Source organism: Symphodus melops (genome assembly GCF_947650265.1).
Source record: "Symphodus melops genome assembly, chromosome: 18".
NCBI lineage: Eukaryota > Metazoa > Chordata > Actinopteri > Labriformes > Labridae > Symphodus > Symphodus melops.
Window position 1 is genome coordinate 16,918,779 of NC_136708.1, and position 13,969 is coordinate 16,932,747.

Sequence of the window (13,969 nt, forward strand, 5' to 3'; positions counted from 1 at the left end):
AAGTCAAATATAAAGAATTATAAAAAAAAACATTACAACGAGAGAGAATACATTTTAAGTCCAGTGGGCGTTAATGTAACACATAAAGAAACAGTTTGAGCCTGGGACAGGGAGGCTCATGAGGCTGACAGCTGAGGGGAAGAAATTGCAGGTCGAAATTTACATTACTCACCACGTCACTCTTATCTTATTAAGTCTTGTACATATTAGTCTTTGCTTATTTGTGTTTAGTGTTGATGTGTTAATGTTGTACTTTTGTACATTGAGAACACAGTTCACCTTGAGTGTTAAGGTAAGCACACAAGGCCAATAAAGCTGATTCTGACGTTGTTGTACCTGCAGTACATGATTTTGGCCAGCAGCGGCGCTAACTGCACAGCTTCACCTGGGTGCTGGGGGGCGCGTCTGCAAAGTGGGGGGGGAAGCGGGTTTCGGTTTCAAACAACAACCCAAACAGTGCGAGGGAAGAGCAAGTGGCTCGTGCATTAACGTGACAACCAAACAATTCAAACCATTCAGTCGTTACATTTTCAACGTGACGTGCACTGCCGCTCTCACCTGTCCGAGCTTCACTTCAACTGAAGAAGTGACCCGCGGCGTCATCGCTCCAGTTTTTCGCGCCTGGTTTTTTTTTTAAATTATTATTATTTTGGATGTTAAACTGAGACTAGGATTGTGTCCTGCAGGGTGCAAACCGCTCCGGATACCGTACAGTTTAAATTAATTCAACCTACCCACGACATTAAAATCCTTTTTTCCTGCAAGGAACATGCCGAGGTCCAACAGGCAACGAGAATACAAACCTGGAGATCTTGTGTTTGCTAAAATGAAGGGGTATCCACACTGGCCTGCGAGGGTAAGCAACCCAGCCTTTAATATCTTGTCTTGCAGTTGATTTCAGTTTCTCTTCTCTCCTGCATGTTCCTATCACCTGTTTGCCCCAGAGAGGCCTAATAGTAGCTACCATGAGTTAGCCTAGCTCGGTCGTGTCGGCTAACTTTTGCCTAGCATCCATCTGTAGGACGGCGGCACATTTCTTTGGGGTGATTCATCGTGCAGACAGAGACATCTCATCTCCCCAGTTTGGTCAGATGAATGTGTTATTTATTCATTTATTTGGCTTGTGTCTTCCACTAAGTCTGCTCTTTCCATTTACCGCTGTCGGAGGAGGAGAGGGGGGGGGGCCTTTTAGGCTAATTAACAAGCATGTAATACACAAGTAAACATCTCAGTAAGAAAGTTTATTTCTTTGTGAGAGTTTAAATATCTGAACATTAACACGAAGCATCACTGTCACTGTGTGAAGTTAGTGTTGAGTAAGGTTTCCTCCAGTTGCAGGACAGACTACACATGGTGCTCTATGTAAACACGCCTGTCTGCTCTCACTTGTTGCATTAAAGTAGCTCTTTTATTCTTTTTCCTAACATTTAATTACTTCATTGAGAAATAGCTCATGAACTTCTGTAAACAGCAGCATAACGTAATGTCTACACGCCATACAAATACACCTGACCTTACTGCCAGTGTTTTCTATAAATCTAATAAGGTCACAGTTTGTTTCCCTCTCTGAAATGAAGAATTATTCTTTTAAACTCAAAAATTAAACTAATGATTTAAAAAGACAATTATTTGTACTACTTGAGTGTGATGCACACTGAAAACTAAAAGCTTTATTATGTTGGATCAAGTAATACAGTTGATAGACAGAAATCATTGGTGCTATTAGATTAAATAAAACGTATGTGGATAAAAGCCGTAGAATCATCCATAAAGGTAAAGTCAGGTTTTAGAATTGATCTTGGCCTCTTCCCTCCTTTTTTCTCACTTGTATCAGATATGGTCCGTGTCAGTAAGCCACAGGCCCTGCCCCACCTACCACCTACTCAAACTGTGGACACTTTGCCAAAAGGCCTGTCAGACAGGGGCAAACAGACGTCACACTTAGCTAACATAACGGCGCTTTCCTGTGGGTCAGTGGATTACTGTACACTTTATTTAAAACATGATTAAACATTGCCAGAGTTTTGCAGCCAAGCTGTGAACTGTAACGATGTTGAACATGAGAAACCGAGCAGCAAGTGTGTTCTTACAGTTGCTAATAGCAACTCATGAAGCTGACCTATTTTGATATTTATCGTTTAGCGGGCCGAATAAAGCATTAAGTGTTTGTTTTTTTTCTTTTTTTTGTTTGTTTTTTTCCATTTACAGATTGACGAGTTACCTGAAGGAGCTGTGAAGTCTCCCTCAAACAAGTACCAGGTCTTCTTCTTTGGAACGCATGAGACGTGAGTAAAGTCTGTGTCATGGTCTTTATCTATTTATTTTATACTATTTCTCTCCAGATGATGAACATGGACATATTGGAAAATTATCTGAAGACATGAAATCAAATCTAGTTTGTTTTTTTTGCATTTGGTTTTGTCCGATATAACACAAATATATCATCATCCTTCCAAGAAACATCCAAGTCTGATGAAAACAAGTTTCTATTGCGACTGCTGGTATCTTTCTGAAATATTAGAGTCAGCTGTTTGTTGTTTGTGTGGCCTATACAACTGCAACAGTGATATACGATCGTATTAAATGACTGGTCTTTATTTGAGACGATGCGTTTCGAAATAATAATTTTAATACAATCTGTCTATCAAAGCTAGAATTTTAGAAATAATTTTTCTAAACTGTGTGGCACACAACTTCAAAAATGTATTTCTGTCATTGTCAGTGTGTGTATATAATTTATTTAGGTGATGTGAATATTCTTCTGTTTGACCATCACAGGGCGTTCCTCGGGGCTAAAGACTTGTTACCGTATGATGAGAATAAAGAAAAGCTTGGAAAACCAAACAAGAGGAAAGGCTTCTCTGAGGGACTCTGGGAGATAGAGAACAACCCGACTGTCACACATGAAGGTTACAAGGTGTGTGTGTGTGTACACGACAGTGACCATGTGTGCACAAATCGTTTCATTTCTGTGTCCTTTGCAAGGTAGGAGTAGATTTTGGTTTGATTCTGGTGGCTGTATAAGAAACGGGGAGCAGAAAGATTGAATTGCAAAGAAGTAAAAACAGAAAACCCTGTTCTTAATTTCACCTCATTTTCTGTTGCTGTGTTGCTTTTCTACACAATACAGAGAAGCACAACTAATCAGCCAACTGTGCATTGTGTATTTATGGCTTGTTGAACCAGCTAACCAAAATAACTTAAAGCCATTTGTCCTCTATACCTTTCTTTATTTGCATGAACTATTAGTACAGCAGAGTATTTGGGTTTAGTGACAGAAGATTTCAATGTTCCACAAACACAAAAAAACATCAAGGTTTTGTGTAGTGCTCTGTTAGGGTTTAACTCTTAAAATATAGTTCCCTTTACATTTGCATGTCTCCCCCTCAGTCATCAAAGAAAGAGAATGCATCAGAATCAGCAGGGGAGACCGGTGGTTCAGAGAAAGCTGAGGCTGAAGGCAGCAGTGACGAGGATGAAGGGGCCCTGGTCATCGACGAGAAGAACGAGAGGGGAGGAGCCAAGCGAAAAGCAGAGGAGTCCACAGAGGTAAGATTTAGTCTTTCAGCCTATCAGAAACCAACTACAGGGCCTGATTGTTGAGCACTTTGATGTCTGTAAAACCTTCTCTTTCTTTTTAAGGCTTCTTCCAAGCGGCCGAAAGATCCAGAGGCAGGAGGTGACTCTAAACTAGACGGCAACAAGTTGAACACTGAGCCAAAGCTCAATGATGTGGCAGCTCCTAAGGCAATGGCTCCCTCCTCTCAGAGCGAGTCCAAAACAGAGAACCAGGAGAATGCTGCAGACGGAGACAAGCTCACAGATGAGAAGGTGAGACATACACATGGGCATTGTTGTTTTATCAAACCTGGAATCAGCAAGTTGTGGGGACTTTATTACAGGTCAAGATAACCAGCATTTTTTTTTTACTTTGTTTCATTTATTTACCCAGAAAATGATATATTGTAAGCATATTGTGAGAGAAATGGTTTGATCATTGCTCTCCATTGTTCTCTCTGCAGCCTGTGACAGACAGTGCTTAACGTCAAAACCCACAGGAGAACACCAAGAACCTTCTACGCTTTTCTCTGGAATTTGAGCACCAACGTGATTACCTGCGGGGTACCAGGTTTCAGTTGTTTAATTATTAAGAGAATTTAAAAAAAAAAATAACCTGAGTGTTTATATTGAGACATCAACAAATCCTCATATGCCATTTTTGGGATATCATATATCCCAGAAACAAAAAACAACAAAAAACAAAGTTTGCTAATCTGATTTAAAACAATTACAAGGAGCACATTGAGGCTCATTTATAAACGGGATTTTTGTGTGTATATATTTTTTTTATTTCTAAGTGCAATTACAAAAATTACAAAGACTGAATGCTCGGTGTCAAAAACATGTTTCACTTACGAGGGAAAACAACTGAATATATGATTTGAAAAAAAAAAAAAAAAAAAAAGAACATTTTAGCCACAAAAAAAAGAAATAAGCTCCAATTTGATGGTTTTAAATCTTAGATATTGTATAAGAACAAATTGTCACACATCTTCTGAGCTTTAGTTCCTAGATTTACAATAAAAATAACTTTCATCTCCTTAGCCTAGCTTCTCCGCTTCATCTTCAATCATATATTCAGACAGTGGATTCATGATGAGTTGCACCTTAAGAAGTCCCCCCCCCCCCCCCCCCCCCACCGACCATACCCCGTTTATCATGATCTAGTTCTCTGTATTTTCTGCGACACAAGTTTTATCGATATGGTGTAGTTTGTGCTTCAAGCAGGTGACCAAATAATGTGCTTCATTAAACCAGAGTAGAAACATGCCACGCCCATAAATGGAGATACTATTCTAGGATTGAGACAGTCCCTTTGTAAAGCCCCTTTGTTTGCTGACGTGTTGATAGAAAGCTGAAAGACATTCCTGATTGTTGCTGGCTCTTTGACGTTTCAAAGTCGAGTTGTGCCGTCTGTTGGTGGTCAAAAGTTCAAATCCATCACTACGTTTACGGAAACATTTTCTCAGTCAAATTCTTGAAGTCCATTAATCATTTTTCAATTTCATGTCACGGTGACTTATTATTCAGCTCATGCGAATGCTGCCATTGACTGATATTGGACATGTACATGTGAAGAATTGCGTTCAGTAATTGATTGTACCAAATATTTTCCACTTTTTTTTTTCCAGCTTTGACAATACCAATTAATCTAACACACATTGAGAAATGACGAGAGTAATCCAACCTTCTTTTCTATCTGTAATATTTGTTTCTAAGCCCTCTTGACTGGAATATGAGGCTATTCACTTCGATGGTCTGATAATCGTTTTTGGTGTGAACAAAAAGTTGTGATGTTTTACAGATGTGTTTTATTTCTTGATTTGTGTAGAAAACATGGTGTGATGTTTTTGTTCAAGGAACGTTTTCTAAATGCTCTCCCCCACTCATCGTTGTTACCAGGAGTTCATTGCTTGAGTGTGCATTTTTGTGTATTTGGCAAAGTGAGCCCACGGTAAATAAAATGATGAACCTCAGTGAAATCTCAGCTTTGAAAAGTGAAAATAATCCTGACTGCTGATACACGAACAAAGTGGCCCGTTAAAATCTGGAGTTTTCACGGTGTAATTCTTGATTTGGATTTCACTGTTATTTTTTGGAAGCTGTCTTTCATCTTAATCTGCTGCTTAGTTTACTGTTGTAGCTGCCAGTCCATTTAATAAACTTGTCAATTACAGAAAAATATTTCTTGTCATTTATGATGATTTGTAGTTTTTGTTACAAGTTAAACTTAACTGTTAGAAACACACAAAAACAAATATCCTCTGTTCTTATGAACCATTAAGATTGTAACAAGTAATCTTTGTTTCTCATGCTTGTTATAAAATTATCAAACTACAGTTGCACCTTTTTGTGCACTTACAAATCATTTGATCACGAGAGTACCACACAGAACAGCTTGAGGCTTTATGGCTGAACTGGTTGTGTTTATGTAACATGGTCCCACATGTTTCTTATGAGCTCATTAAATAGACTGTTTGGAAACTAAATGTTTTTATTCCACATTTATGTTCCCTTCGTACATAATATCCATGAGATGCTGCCCTGCCTTACAAGTATTGATTTATGTCCATCCTCTCTGGCAGCTGGCCACGTTTCACAAGATTTATGACTTCCTCAGCATGCCTACATGTTCAGTGGCAGTTATTCTCAAAACTGTAGCCTCTCCTCACATTGTGAGCTAGAAATATCATCCACTCTCTTTGCAGTAAAAACACAGTGAAGCTTGATTAAACGACCCATATGAAGGCTCCCACCAATGAAAGTCAACTTACAGATGACCAAACTTAAGAGCTAAAAATGTCTAACCAGTTTTTCTAAAATTGCATATTTGAACAAAAATCATGTTTCAAAATTGATTTAAATGTCATATACTTTTTTTTGTTTTAAATCACACATTTTAATTTAATTTGCAATGAAAACCAATATTTTCTTGTCTTTTACATACAACATTTAGTATGACAGGTAAAGCTTTAAGAATCATGAAGGTCATCTTGTAGTCAGTGGCATCTATCCCTCCTTAACATCCGGTTTTTTTATTTTTATTTCGGCGGTCTACTTAAGATGCATTGGCTGTCCACTGCGCATGCGTGCAGTCTGGTCTAAACATCCAGTCCACGACGTGGCGCTGTCTGTTGCTGATTGTGTCAGTGAGCTGCCTGCTGCTACATGTGACATTGGCATCAACAGAGGGTAAGATAAGTCTACGAGTTATGTTGCCAGCCTGTGTTTATCATTTAAAAAAAATGCCCTAGCACAATGTTTATTTTAAGGTTTAAGACATGTAGAAATCCTGCTTAGGATGTTGATATGCTTAAAAATATGTTGTAACCCTGCGTTCATAATAGCTTCTCTGGAAGCTAATGTTAGCATTGCTTCTATTCAAGTAGTGTGAGTGTTTTCAAGCAGCGTTTTTAGTTGAAAGCTAACTTTCTCTCCTTTTTTTGTTTTGCTCCTGCAGCACAATGAGGCTGACTGCTCTCCTGTCGATGGCAGCCAGGGTTGTTGTGCCCAAAGATTACCGCTACGGCACAAACAGACCATGGACTGTTCCAGCTAAGAGGCTCAATCCTGCAGGCAAGAAGAGGAGAAAGGTGTTTGTTGAGCCGATAGATAAAGACGACTGGTCTTTGTTTAGAGGCGACCAGGTGAGTGGACTTACAAATCACAGTAAACTCAATTAAAAGTCTCCTTCAGTCACTTAGGTCTGCATCCTTAAAATAACTATTCTGTCCACCTTAGTTTTGTGTCAAAAGATCAACTCTGATATATTTACTTTATATTTACTTGTCTGTCAAAACAGAAAAATGTAACGTCTACCTTTTTAATTACAAATTATCTTCAGAGGACTCTTCTAAAAGATAAATTAAACTATCTACATTGAGAGTTATAGATTTTACACAAACATAAAACTTAGTGTAGCCACCATATAATACATGGTAGTTTAAGTGTGCCGTTATTAATACACCAACATTTCACTTATAAGACTCTTTTGGGGGAGGGGTTTTACTACTTAACAATGTTTTGGTCAAACATGCATTGCCAATGAAAAAGACAAGAAGTCATAGGGGGTGGCTGTGACTCAGTGGGGTCGTGGTCTCTCTATCGGAAGGTCAAAGGTTCGATCCTCAGCTCCCCAGTAAATCTTATTCTTCATTGTATGTTATGTAATGTTCAATGTCTCATTTGTTTATCAGGTTGAGATCCTTGCAGGAAAGGACAAAGGAAAGCATGGAAAAGTGACTCAAGTCTTCAGAAAAAGAAACTGGGTCATTTTGGAGGGACTGAACACGGTAAGAAAGTGATAGTTCTCTCAAAGGAAACGGACGTTATGGTTTACTTAAAGGGCATTATGTGTCGTAAATCCCACACCTATCTCTGTTCCTTCTTGATCTACTCACATTTGTCTAACAAGAAGATCAGACACGGTTTAAACTGTTGTCACTAGATTATATCTATTAACATGTCTCAGAATATTGACACTTCAACAAACACTTAAACCTTAAACATGCAGAAATGACACCAACTAAGTCCCCTTGAACTGTGAAGCTGAATGGAACAGTTCAGTTGTTAATGAATGTGCCTGTATAAAACACCATGTTTCAACTCCACCAGATGGAGCCACATGTCTGGAGTCAGGATGTCAAGGCCCTAAAACTCTGTATAAAAGCCATTTGGCCGCCACCTGTTAAGTTTCAAACAATGAACTATTATCTGTTTCAGCATCACAGGTATGTTGGTAAAACTGGTGATTATCGGGGGACCTATGTGTCCAGCGAGGCTCCCCTCCTCCTTCGTAATGTGGCCCTCATTGACCCCTCAGACAGGTACAGTAAACCTTGCTACACTACACTATTATTCTGGCAAGAAATGATCATAAAATGGAGAAATATAGATTGAAAAAATGTAATAAAAATGTTTTTTGTATGGTCCTAGTGGTATGGTAAGCATGATATTCTTTTACAGTGTCAGAAAGAGAAATGCTGAATCATAACAATCTTCAACCTTTTCAAAATATAAAGGGAAGAGGCAAGTGTCATTGACTAGTGATAATAGACAAACTCATTTGCGATGTGCTGATATTGATTCTCCAGAAAGCCCACTGATGTGGAGTGGAAATTTACAGAGGAAGGCGAGAGAGTCCGAGTGTCTCTCAGGACCGGTCGGATCATCCCCAAACCTGTAGTAGAGCGACGAGACGGCATCGTGCTGCAGCAGTGGAAAGGTGAGTGTTTATGTGTGTTGGGATTGGAGGGACTTTCTGTTCGGTCACCGTTTTGTTCCCTTTGTTAGTGACGAGTCAGCACCAAAAACTGGCTGTCGCTTAATTTTTCCACCCAGTGCAGACATAAACTCTAAACTTAGTTTCTGATTGATGCAGATTTTAAAAGTGTTGGAAACACTTTTTTTTTCTGATTTTCAAACATTCTCCTACAAATGAAGTGTTTGAATAGGATGGTTTCCCTTCAAAGGCATTATTCCTTTTGAATTTTATTTCTGAACATTTACTGATTTATTTATTTTTTTTGAAGAATAAAAGAAAGATGAAAATGTTTAGTTTTTTTGTTTGTTTTATTTTTTTTACAAATTTTCACATCTGGTCAATTGTTGCATGACGTTAATAAAAGCCCATCCCAATTTAAGGCCAGTCACTTTTACTAGCCTGCTATTACTGCAAATTTTGACAAATAAAGGCAGAGTAACTTCATAGACTGAAGTCAATAATGACCATTAACTGAAGTTTAACAGGAATATAGTTTCCCTTTGAAAGGTACATGACTTGTATCCCGTCCATGTCCATGTAAGTATTTGAGTGAACATTTATACACCGTCCTTTTTAACAGTGTAAAGACAAGGTGTGTTTTGTTTGAACGAGGCTGTTCCAGCAGTAAATGTTTTAGGTATGTCACTGGCTTTTCTTTCTGCTCACACAGATGGTCCCAAAGACACGAGTCCAGAAGACACTTTAGAAAAGACATACGTACCATCTCTGAAGACCCTGGAGGAGGAAGTCATGGAGAAACTGGGCATCCAGGAGAACAGGCGCCACCAAAGGTCCTACTGGTACTGAATAGAGAAATCAGAGACAGCTGTGGAGTTTCCACAGGACCTTGGAGGATGTTGTTTTGATTGGAACTAAAACATGAAAAAGAGACTGAGGATTTGAGAAAGACCCCTGGACTTAAAGCAGTGCTACATGTTAAGAAAAGAACAGCTTTGTGTACATGTGAGAAGAAGACGGCTAATAACAAACCTCGACATTGTTTCCTTAATGGCTCCAGCTGTAGTTATTCTTTGTTTCTTTCTTTTTAATTTTGTGAATAAATGTCAGAAGTATACAAGTATGATGGGTTATTTTACTGGGGACTTCATGAACTTCTATTCTTAAACCAACACATTTTTAGTTTCTTATTATTGTTAAGAAGAATTAATTAAGTTTTAGGTTTGCCCAATCTGAAAGATCAGGTTTTGATCTACACACAATAATGATGAAAAGGTTTTCTATAAACCATGCACGTACTGTCATTTATTCAGCAAGAATAAGACGTGAAGTAAACCAGCATTTCAGCAAAGATAGCAGTGTAGTTAACTTGTATAATGGTGTAACATTCAGAGAGCAGGGGCTTCTGTCCTCCAGAGTTAAAGACTAAGTATATGTTGTACAATGATTCAAACATACTGTGTAGTCTGCATGATTGGAAAATGATCCTGGTTATTGGCATGGATAATAATGGTTATAATCACTTCAGCCCGTTTGGATTATTTATACGGCTTGAAATAGTCATATTATTTTACAGAAGGCCAGACGTGCTGCTCTCCAAAAAATAAAAGCCTTCAGACAAATGAGCCTGTCTTTCCACGGAGTCTGGGAAACCATGTGTTGAAGGAAACGGTCTGAGAGGAGACTACACACACTGGATGGCTTTAACCAAGTTCTCAGTCACCCCATACGACTCTCTGTAAACTGGCCCTTCGTGTTGTTACTGTGATGTCTGACAGCTGGTTAATACATTCAAACTCTCAATAGTGGACAGTGGAGACTTAATGATATAAAGCTTTTGTAGACTTAAAAAGAACTTTGCACAAACCAAAAAGGATCCTCTGGTGTCTAAATGTAACAAAAAAAGAAGTTGTAAGACACATGACACTACTGTTTAAGCAAGTTTTCTGATGATGGAAAAAGACATTACATTTTTCATGACTAAAAATAACTAATGTTGCATTAAAATATTTTTATATTTAAACAGGGGCAGCTCCTCTTACATGTCGTCTAATAAGAAGTCCCCCATTATGATTTCTCAATTTTTCATCTAGAAAAATACTCTCGAGTTGGCCCCACTACACATTTCAGTCAACAATTGGACGAGTGTGGCTGTGTGGTTTCCATTAGAGAGTGGAAAAGCATCTTGTCAGAAGATCAAAATCAACTGAAAACGCTTTCTCTTTTTTTAACAATGACGGTGCAGTTGACGATACAGAACCTGGACCTGGTTTTACTTAAACATTAGTAAATTCTTGTCTATGGCCCTGATTTAAATCTAGTTTTCTTTTTTTTAAAGATCTGACACAGCACACAGAAAACCCATTTCACATAAACTGCACATTAAACACCCAGTTTGATCAGTCTCATCCTGAGTTTTAGTTTTTTTTATTTGATACATTACTTCCATTTCCTTTACTGTCTCTTTTTTTACTGGTTACCAACTTGTGTTGATTTACCACAAAGACAGTTTTACTCGTTGCCAAGTCTACAGCTGGAGAAGCAACTAACTTTGAAGCCAGGTGTGGACACAAAAAAACGATGTGTCACAGATAATATAACAGCCTCACAATTTCACAGTGGCTCTTCATACCCTAATTTCTGGTCATTGAAGTAACATCATGCAGAAAGCATGGCTAGTGGTTGGTTTGGCTGCTTAGATGAGAGAGGCACATTTCCCAGACTCGTCCCTCCTGAACCAGTTTGCCTCTCTGCCACTTTGCATCCAAAAGGGAATAAAAGGCGCTGTCAGCGGAAACAGGGTTTTGAGGTTTTGTTTTTATGGGAGGAAAAATGATTCAAAGGCTGCTTGTCTTTTCTGTCATTGGATGGGGTTTTCAGTCTGGGATTACAGCAAGGTGATGTGTAACAGTCTTGAAGTGGAACCTTTGTGTAGTTTCATTTGTCTTTAGTTTCCATTGACAGCGCAGAGATTTATGTCAGTCTGAACGCGCAGGGTGGACAGAGATTTAAGAATGCTCATCTTGTAATTTCTACCTTGTGGTAAATTTACAGCAGTTCTGGTTACCCAGTTAAATGAAACCAGTGAACATGACTCAAGCAGAATGAAGTTTACATAAAATAAACTGCAGGCTTTGTGCTCTGTATTTTAGCTGAGTCATTTTTGCTTCTCAGCCACATAAACTAATGAATCCCACCTGGTTGCGAGGATTGCACATGTTGAGTAATGGTAGATCTTTGGTCAATGTGTTATATAATTAGTCTTAAATAAATGCATTTCATTAATGGTTTCTTTTTATGACAGATATCTTAAGCTCAGCTATGGACAATAGCAATAAAAAAGCAATAATTTCAGATATGAATGCCTGATACAGCCGAAGTGGTATTCTAATCTCAATTTTAAAATCATAAAGATTGTGATCTCTCAAAATCTCTCAAACATCTGAAGACACATAAAAACTAAATTTGTCCTCTTTCACTTGATGATCTAAGCTCAGCTACATTATAATGATAGTGCCTATAATTATAGGCTGGTTGTTTGAAGGATGCTGGAAAATGTTACGTTAGCTTGCATACAGGTTTGAGGCATAGCTTGCATGCATGTTAAACTACAGCTTATTTGGTCTACTGTATCTAAGCCTCTCTCCATGGATTCTCGGGCATGTTACAATTATGAGCTGGGTACTAAAGTTAAAGCTCCTATGAGGGTTTTTATATGGTTATGAAACAGACTGAAAAGAGTACTGTACTGATGTCTCTTCATGAGCTTCAGAAGCAAACAAGACCTACAACGAGCAGATTAATTATTACTGTATTGTAATTTTTAAGGTCTTTAAACACTGCCACAAGGTATGTGTCAGACAAGAGGACTTGCATTATTCTTCCAAAAAATCCTTTACATTTGCTGAAACGAAGATTCAGTGAGTGAAAGCATTGCCATTAATGCTGACTTGTCCTGAATCTATCGGGATCACTATGACAGTCCATCAAAGCTCTAAAGTGTAGCGAGACTCCAGTTCACCTCTGCTTTCTGTCTGAGCTTTGACATTCCCTTCTCAGACAGTCCTGCTGGTACCTGGATGTGAGATTCCTCAGGGTGCGCAGCGTCAACCATTGCTGTCCAGTCACAGGACGACCGCTACAAAGCCCCATTCACCCTGTCTGCAGAGGGCACACGTCCACACTTCACTAGACCTTATTCATCTCTGTTACAGTATTAACTGATGCCAAGATACAGTACTCAGCCAAGAAGAGCCCTGAAGATACTACATGTAACTTGTGATTGCAGTTTCAGCATGGCTATAAATCTTATAAATGACTAACTGGTGGTGATTTACAAGGCAAGGAGAATAAGTGCTCCAAAGCCCTAACAGACAGGGTGAAGATGTCAATACACTTTCAATCAAGTGCTACTAAACAGTTTCTCAAATTTAATTTCCTTCAGCATGTTTCCAGTTGTGCAGAGATAAGACAGGTTTTATTTAGATTTTTCTCTTATTTTTGGTTTTTATCTTTCTTCCTGTCTGTCTCAGGCATGTTTTTAAAAGGAAGGAATAAAAAGAAGAATGTGAAGGGGTTTTTTTAATCTTAAAGAAATTTACATTTATGGGGTTAGGTGTGGTCAAAGGAGCCCATAACCAACTTTTGCACTGGTCCAACTATGCATGTTGAAGTGGTTGTGGACATGACCATAAATGCATGCTGGGATGGTCTCCAACTGTATATTATCAACCTTTAAAAAAAAGTTGTCCCTGCTGTTTTTTTTAAATTGATGACAATTTCAGGATTTTTGTTGATAAGAAGCTCTTAATGTCGACTATTGTGATACTATTTTTTTTTCCACAAATAATCTATGAATTAAAGCTGTAGATCTCTGAGCTGCTGCAGCTCCTCCGCAGGATGCTGCAAACTGTTCATTACCCCCCATGGTGTTGATACAAGCAAATTAAAGCAATGTGACTTAAGAGCACCAACGGCCCAGATTTAAAGGACCGTCAGCTCACTCACCCTCCTATTTATCCACTGTAGGTGACTGTACTGCAATATTACCTGCAGCAGCAGCTGACTCAACTCACCCTGCCTCAATGACTCTCCATGCATTAGTCGTTACCCTGCAGATAAAAACATATAGGTCATCTCATGAGTGCTCGTAGCCTATAAAAACGCTTATTTTAGATACCATCCCTC

General features: G+C 38.6%; 2 protein-coding genes across 2 annotated transcripts; both read left to right on the forward strand.

Moving 5' to 3' along the window:
* Positions 1–376: 376 nt before the first annotated feature.
* LOC306839845 (hepatoma-derived growth factor-like) lies at positions 377–5,743 on the forward strand. Its single transcript, XM_079368770.1, has 6 exons — positions 377–856; positions 2,209–2,285; positions 2,779–2,917; positions 3,391–3,549; positions 3,643–3,831; positions 4,023–5,743. The coding sequence occupies exons 1-6, from the start codon at positions 770–772 to the stop codon at positions 4,041–4,043; spliced, it is 672 nt and encodes a 223-aa protein (XP_079224896.1). The 5' UTR covers positions 377–769; the 3' UTR covers positions 4,044–5,743.
* Positions 5,744–6,631: 888 nt separating this feature from the next.
* mrpl24 (mitochondrial ribosomal protein L24) lies at positions 6,632–9,902 on the forward strand. Its single transcript, XM_079368929.1, has 6 exons — positions 6,632–6,753; positions 7,022–7,208; positions 7,758–7,853; positions 8,284–8,387; positions 8,655–8,785; positions 9,495–9,902. Exons 1-6 carry the CDS (start codon positions 6,647–6,649, stop codon positions 9,629–9,631), a joined length of 762 nt encoding a protein of 253 aa, XP_079225055.1. The 5' UTR covers positions 6,632–6,646; the 3' UTR covers positions 9,632–9,902.
* Positions 9,903–13,969: the final 4,067 nt, after the last annotated feature.